We start from the raw sequence: 8,525 nt of genomic DNA on the forward strand, positions 1-8,525 counted from the left end.
AAAAGCACTCTTGGAGAAGTGGTTAAGTGCATGCTTATTAACCTGGTGGTCGACGTTTTGAAACACGGTCACTTTATTTTTTAATTTATGCTGCAAACTAAATCGATTTGTTTAGATAATAAATAATGTGCTAATTATAGCACACAAAAACACTCTTAGAGGAGTTGTTAAGCGCTTGTTTATTAATCGAGTGCGCTTGTTTATTAATCGAGTGGTTGTGGGTTCGAATGTTTTCACCTTTTTTTTATTTTATGCTTTTTTATTTTATTTTATGCTAAAGACAACAATCCGTTTTATTTAAATAATAAATAAATAATGTCTTAATTATAACACAAAAGTAGTTTTGAACGAGTTGTAAGGTGGTGCCTATTAACTTAGTGGTTGGGGGGTTCAAAACCTAGTTGTGATTTTTTTTTTTTTTTGGTTGGAGTATAATTAGCTACTAAAAGAAACACAAGAACCGTTAAATTTAATTTACGATAAATCCGCATATTTAATACTCCGTATATCTTTAAGTATAAATTGTTGTTTTTAATTATATATTTGACAAACATTTTTTTTTCAATTTGAAAGTCGCTCTTTTTTTTTTTTTTTTTTTTTTTTGACAACAGTTAGTTGGGGATCACCTAGGGGGACTTAACCACTCACGCGATCATCTCCAGCAGTTGCTATACTCATCCCCCAACTACGTGTCCAGGAGGATACGCGCACCAATCCCACGGTAAACCCCCCCCCCCCCCCCCCCCAACGTGATGTGGAAAAGGTGTCATGGTTGGTGCTTCATGGCAAGGATCAAATTGTGTGATTAATATGTAGCCAACGTGGGTCGAACTCCTGACCTCCCCTAAAGGAGGCAGGCCACCAACCGCTGGACCACATCACAACTTCTGAAAGCTGCTCTTGTTATATGTCTAATATTTTGTTTATTATTGATTTTTCCTTTAAAACAAATAAACGTTGTCCTCTCGGTTACGTTAGGCTCATCAACGTTAAATTATTTTAACTGTAAACATATAGTTGTTATGTACAAAAAAGCTTCCCTACGCATCGAAGCGCTAACCAAATACTTGTTTAAACTCAACTTATCAATCATCAACAATTAAGATTTAATACTTTGAAATTAGATATATTAGAGTTAAACATCCCTCTTATGTATGGATGACAATAGTCACCAGATTCAGTGGATATTCATCCGATTTACCTGCGTCATGATGGATATGAATGAACCAATATGGATATGAATACAAATATGAATGAACCTAAATAGATATGGATACGGATTTGGATTTGAATGAAAAGTTTTATCCATGGATATATTCATTAACATCCGAAATACATATAAAAATACATAAATATAGATATATGCTTACATATTTACTATTAGAAATGCATTTACTATTATACTTACATTTTTTTTCAACATTATATTAAAATAACTATTAGATATGATATATTACAATATAATACATATATCTAACAAATAAACATACAAATTACGTAATTAATATTTCATAATCTAAGCTTAATAGTAATTTAAAATTTGTGTTCTATTTTCGACAAAGATTACACATTTTGTGGATATTAATTATGTCATGTTATATTTATTTTTGTTATACAACGTTTTTATTTTAATCATATATTAGAAAATATTATAACATTATTTTAATATCTAATGGATATCCATTAACTCATTTAATGTAAATGAACTGAGATTAAATGGATATGGATATGGATCTGGATGAACAAAAATTAAATGAATATTAATATGGATACGACATCATCCTATCCATTGACATTATGTTTCTTTTAAGATAACCACATATCTATTTGATTTGTCGTACAAGCATGAATTAGACAAAAATTACTAAAATTGTCCATGTGTTTGTTTCTTTTTTCTCTTTTTGATGTGACTACAAAGGTACGGTTGAAACGGACGGTTTAATTCGTGCGGTGTCGTTAGGCCGCAGGACGTCTGATTCAGTTGGTCAAGGTAGCACACAGTGGTTTTTTTTTATTTATATTGTGCGGGGCCTAAATTTACTTTTACTTTCTAAGGTGTAGAAGGTGTAAGTTAACCTAGTGTCGTATTTTTCTAATGGATTAACGAATTGAAGATCAAGTGGATAATTGTCTTTTAGTTAAATTACCTAGATAAAGGATAGTAGTTGGTTTAAGCTAAAAGTTCTAAGTGCGGAAAAGTAAATAACTGGAAGGATATCCGGAGTATGCAGATCACGGAAATGTTAACCAAGATATCAGTGTTGGTTTAGGGAAATGTAATTATGCTTATGTTAAGACTATGCTTGGAATGATGTAGATCTGGTTGGATGAGCCAATTACACAGACCTACTTGTCTCTGAACTCTCGGAGTTCTCTTTGAATAGTGAGAAGTATGTCACTTGGTCGTATAATTTAAAGGTAGCTATACCTCGGAGGTTATCCTCAGTAAAGTACTAGGTTTATTAGTGAGTTGAGCTCTAATCCTAACCTTCGTTATCAGTTTGGTTAACTGAATAACAATGTGCCGTGTTGATTGAACACTGATCACAAACAGGAGAGATCCGTCGATTTAAGTTGGCAAAACCTTAAGTGAAAACTAACAACCTTTCCATCATACTAATGAGATCATATCAATTCAAACATTATACAGCATTACAGTTGATATACTGATAGTAAAGCAGATAGAAACCTAATAAGTACCTAAACAGTTGATGTGACTAAGTTATATGGCAACAATCAAACAAGAACATGCAATAGGCTTGGGTCACACAGTGAAAGCACTAACTAGATCTTAACAGCTCCTAAGAAGTCTCTTCGGAACAGTCAATAGGCATGCTAGGTCATTCATGTCTCAATTCCTAAGTTCTGTGTCCTAAAAGCGCACTAATTGCCTCTCGGGAACTCCGACCATACCGAGTTCATAGAATCTTCAGATACAGTATAACCAGGGGTCTTAATCCTATGAAGTAGCTAATTTCATATAGGTGGACAAGTCCTGATCACAACCTAGGTTGGTCAATCCTTAAGATGCTAGCATACAAATCTATCGGACTTCCTAGTTCAGTATCGCAACAGTAATCGTACTAAATTAACATAATTACGCTAACTCAAACTTCTATCATGGCAACATACAGATTAATTAAGCTACTAAATTAACATAATTACGCTAACTCAAACTTCTATCATGGCAACATACAGATTAATTAAGCTATCATGGTAATATCAGAACGCATTATTAAACATAAAAAGTAAGAACACATGTTTAATACAAAAGACAAGCGTTTCGGATAAAAACCTGAAAAGGCCGAAGAAATCTGTCCGAGATCGCAGGGACTCGCCGGGATATCCTCCGGAAAATAAAAGCTAAGCTAACTACTACTAAAAACTAACTAAAAGCTTGAAAATATAAAGTGAATTACATATTGAGTGTCGGTTGAAATGGATGGAGAAAGCCCTTTAAATAGACTTGATTTTTGCCTGCAAACGGCTGACAGGCCGTTTGGCAGGCCGTTTGCAGGGGCCGTTTGCCAGGCCAAGCCGTTTGTAGGGGTCGTTTGCCTGACCCGTTTGGCAGGCCGTTTTTGAGCCAGGCAAGCCGTTTGGCATGCAGTTTGGCTTGCCTGGTCAGCTGAATTTCCTGGATCGTAACTTGATTTCTTGTCTTTCACCGTTTTCGCTCTAGAATCTTCGTTATAGCTCCGTTTTCTTGATTCTTTTTGCATCGCCTTCGTAATTACTTAATCTACAAAATCAACCGAAAAAGCGATAATTTTGCCGACAAAGTTTGAATCTTTATTGTTCTAGGGCTTAATATTGGGGGTAAAAATGTGACTTTTTGGCCGATATCACTTTTCATCCCTAGTTTTCAATTTCTGCAATTTTCATCCCTAATCACGTAAATATGTCCCGAATTAGCCCTTGTGTTAACATTAGGTTAAAGTTTTCGTTAGTTGCATGATAACTTTAGGTAAATAATGTGGTGTTCAAGAATTTAAATATTTAATTGCATTTAATAGTTATATATATGGCGATTTTTGTTTTGTCACATGCAAACATGGATAACACAATAGAATTTAGAATTATAATTTACTAAAACGAATCATGAACGGCTTACATGATACGAATTACGATTACGATAACTCATTAAAAATTGTAATAAACGGTCTACAAAAACGGGAATTTATTACCCTTTCTGTTGACATTAGTGCTAAACAACCCTACCAAACCTTGTGTATACGGTAAATACGATTTCCTTTTAACCCCATCGCGCTTAGCTCGTTAATGCACGTAAAATAATTGATGCACCGACGGTTTTGATCTTTCGGTGGAAACCACGACGACTTCACCGGAACTCCGTTTTAGTTTCGAAACCTCACCAAGTTTCTTCCTATTACTATTATAAGTCAACAACAACATCATCGGTTACTTTCCTTCACTATTACTCCGTCGTAATAAGTCCCTAATTCTCCACTATTTTGATCCAGATCCGGTTGAACTACTTTTTTTTTACATTTACTTAAAGGCGATGAATTACCTGTATTTGTTTTATGTCTCCATACACAAGACACTCCAGAAGCTTCTTCACCTTTCGTCGATGAAGAAACCGATTATGCACGCTCACTGATAAACAAATATGCTAACGAATCTGTGCAATCAGCTTTTTGTTCATGATCTACTTGATTTTGAGTCAGTAGATTCCGGTTAAATAAAGGAAAAAACATACGATCGTCAAAAATTCTATTGTCGCAAGATAATTCGTTGAGAACCAAAATCGTCTCCGTCGTGCAACGGAACGGCCCGTTGTTGTAATTGGGACATATTAGATATGTTAGTAAAATCACGTGACATTCACGTTCCATAAACTATCGGCAACTTTAACATAACGGTAACACAAGGACTAATTTGGGACATATTTACGCGATTAGAGATGAAAAATGCAAAAATTGAAAATCAGGAATGAAAAGAGAAAAAAATAAACAAAAACATGGACGATTTTGACAATTTATCCATGAATTACATGGTCAAAATATATTAATCTATATAGTCTAATAAATCTCTAAAATGATGATATCATAATTAAATTTAATTTTCATAATGATGATGTCATAATTACATATTAATTTAATTTAAAAAATAATACAAAATCTTTTATAAAAGGAAATATTAATCTCTCCTAAATTGTAATTTTATTTTCTAAAAAACTTTAAAAGGCATTTATTATTATTAATTATTATTATCATTATTAAAAATATAAATATAAATACTCAACTTTGAGCGAACTTTATGTTTGTAAAATCAACGACAAGTTTCTTAGTCGTAATCCGTGGTTCCACGCGGCAATAAACTAAATGACTTTAACATTTACATTCACTTAATACGTAAAACATATCATTAAACTGTTTCGTTTAAACAAACTCGTGTTTTCACGGGTCATTTCACTAGTACTTAAAGTGGTAAATAAATGATTGATTATTTAAAAATAAATATAACGTACACTTTGTTCGTTCGACAATTCTATCTATCAACAAAATTATAAAAAAATAAATAAATAAATTCATATCAATATCAATTCAGTCATATTATGAAACTTTTTAGACCATCCATGGTCCGCGGTTGGAGCTTCGTTGCCCACCGCCGTTGCATCACACCGATGCTAGCAAGCGCGGTTGGGGCGGGGTTGCTACCACCGCGGTCCAATATGCTCTGCAACGACCGATTGCAAGACGGTGATTTAGGGATTTTTAATTATTTTCTTTTTTGTTTTAATTAAAAATATATAAAATTAAACTGCTGCTAGTTTAGGGATTTTGGGGATTTTAGGAATTTTGAAGGATGAAAATGGGGATTTGCACAGAAAGCAGAAAGAGATGGGGGAGATGGTTTGGGAAGGTGGGTTGGTGGGCAAATATAGTACTACGTATTAGATTTAGATAAATAGATATAAATAAATACGGAGTACTAATAAATATAAATAGATATAAATAAATTGAATAGATAAATAGATATAAATAAATTGAATAATATTATTTTTATTTATAATCAAATATAAATACGGTTTATAAAAAATAATAATAAAATTAATAAAAGTAAATAATAATAATAATAATAATAATAATAATAATAATAATAATAATAATAATAATAATAATAAAATATAAATGTGGTGGGTGTGATGGATGTTAGTGAATTTAGTTGGAAATGTGGTTGAAAGAAGGTGATAAGGTGCCGCTGAGGTAGCACCAGTGTAGTTCCATAACGGGTGTCAAGGATAAGAGTGATCTTAGATGTGTTGCTATCAAATATCCGCTTAAAATTATGATTTGAACTCTACTAAAAATAAAATAAAAAAGTCAACACATGCATAAAAATTAATAATGCAATTGCTTAGACAGAACGTTTAGTCTACTTTAAGATATTGGATATTAACCATACGGATGCACATAGTTATATAATGCAATTTCTTAGATGAAACGTCTAATCCACTTTAAGAGGGTAGATATATATATATATATATATATATATATATATATATATATATATATATATATATATATATATATATATACAGTTTGGAATCACTCAGATATTAACCATACGGATGCACGTAATATTAATAATGCAATTGCTTAAGCATTTGGCTAAGAAGTTGGGTAAGACCATCAATAACGCGGCGTGCTCGAGCTCGATTTGGACTCAACACGCCTCTAGTGCGGCGTGTTGGTGTCACTGGATGCTGGCGTGCTGACTACTAGCACATGAAAAAATGTGGTGTGTTGCATATTAACTTGTTTTTGATTGATCATTTCTTTTATTTATTTTGATTTTTATCCACTATTTCACCCAACTTTCAATCATATTTTAACACACTACTCAACATGTCGCGCATTACTTTTCAGTTTACCAGCATGTCTGTCAAATACTTCATCCCTACTCATCAACACGCCACCTTTACCCGTCATAGTTAAAGTTGGTTTAAAGAGAGTATTAATGCAAGGAATGGACATGTCATGTGTTAGTAATAAATTTCAGGTACTTTTAGAAATATTTGTTTATTTTAACGATCAATTTAATTTATTTAATTTAATATTAAATTATGTTTAAGTCTAGAAAAAACACATTCTATAATATAATATAATATAATATAATATAATATACGTAATTTAATCAAATATAATATATATATATATATATATAATATCAATATTGATATTATATTGATATTAATATTAATATAATATAATATAACAACACTATAAGTCTAACAAATCTCTTAATTATACCTTACATTTTTTTATGTAAATCAAACTTCTTCAATAGGATTATAATGGATGTATCAAAGCAGACAAAAATCATACTTGCATCTTTCATCTTGGTCACATTCTTCTTGATCATTTCATTATATTTTAACAACTTCCAATTCGGCAGTCTATTAACCCTTAACAAATGTGCCATCTCATCACCTTCTTCAACAAACTCGTCTTCTCCCCTCGTATCGTCAGAAGAAGACGAAATACGAATCCTCTTCGGAATACTAACAAGGCCAGACCACTACGAACGTCGAAACTTTCTCCGCCTCATTTATGGGACCCAGTCAGTGGTAGTTAAAGCAAAAATTGACTTAAAGTTCGTCTTCTGCAATCTAACAAAAGAAGAGCAAAGGGTATTAATAGCACTTGAAATAATGCTACACAACGATATCATAATATTGAACTGTCAAGAGAATATGGATAAAGGCAAGACCTACACCTACTTCTCAAGCTTACCAGATATGCTGAAAGATGAGTTTGACTCGGTCAACCCACCGTACCATTATGTTGTAAAAGCTGATGATGATGCTTATTTTCGACTACCAAATTTGGTGGATAAGTTGAGGCCATTACCAAGACAAGACTTATACTTCGGGTTTGTAGTCCCGTGTTATAGTATGGATCCGTTTGAAAATTACATGGCTGGATTCGGATATTTGGTATCATGGGATATAGTCGAGTGGATTAAAGATTCAGATATTCCGAAAAAACATTTTGTGGGGCCCGAAGATAAACTTTTTGGAGAGTGGCTTAAAGAGGGAGGTCGTGCGAAAAATAGGTATGATGCTAAGTGGTCTATGTATGATTATCCCGAGGCCCCAACGGGGTGTACACATGAGTTTTGGCCAAATACAATAGCGATACACCATCTCAAGACTCGAGAGCGGTGGATTCGGACGTTGGAGTATTTTAACGTTACCCAAAATTTGAAACCTTCCAAATCGTATCATATACCTTAGTTGATGGTATTGGTGATATAATACAAAATTTTGATGATATATGTATATTATTATAGTATTAAACAATAAAGATTTAATTCTAGCTATTTTATAGTTCTTGTAGGGATATAACTCTGTTTTCAGTCTTTATGAAGCAACTTAATACACCTTCATACCATTACACATCTTTGAGTCGATAATTTGCTACACATTCTGCCCGAATGGATGTGTTCCTGAATACCGTCGATCGGGTTTGGGTTTCCGCCCGAACGTGTGTGCT

The 8,525-nt window shown here is 32.9% G+C and overlaps 1 protein-coding gene across 1 annotated transcript; it reads left to right on the forward strand.

Annotated features, from left to right (window-relative positions):
* The first annotated feature begins 7,324 nt into the window (after positions 1-7,324).
* On the forward strand, positions 7,325-8,266 carry LOC139848233 (beta-1,3-galactosyltransferase pvg3-like). The gene is made up of 2 exons (XM_071837965.1): positions 7,325-7,416; positions 7,471-8,266. The coding sequence occupies exons 1-2, from the start codon at positions 7,325-7,327 to the stop codon at positions 8,264-8,266; spliced, it is 888 nt and encodes a 295-aa protein (XP_071694066.1).
* Positions 8,267-8,525: the final 259 nt, after the last annotated feature.

This window comes from Rutidosis leptorrhynchoides, chromosome 1 (genome assembly GCF_046630445.1).
Source record: "Rutidosis leptorrhynchoides isolate AG116_Rl617_1_P2 chromosome 1, CSIRO_AGI_Rlap_v1, whole genome shotgun sequence".
NCBI classification, from domain to species: domain Eukaryota; kingdom Viridiplantae; phylum Streptophyta; class Magnoliopsida; order Asterales; family Asteraceae; genus Rutidosis; species Rutidosis leptorrhynchoides.

What these genes read in the sequence shown, in the direction of transcription:
- LOC139848233 (XM_071837965.1), top strand. Translation starts at nt 7,325, where the DNA reads ATGGATGTATCAAAGCAGACAAAAATCATACTTGCATCTTTCATCTTG. An exon ending in TTATATTTTAACAACTTCCA is followed by an intron (nt 7,417 to 7,470) that starts ATTCGGCAGTCT and finishes ACCTTCTTCAAC; the next exon opens with AAACTCGTCTTCTCCCCTCG.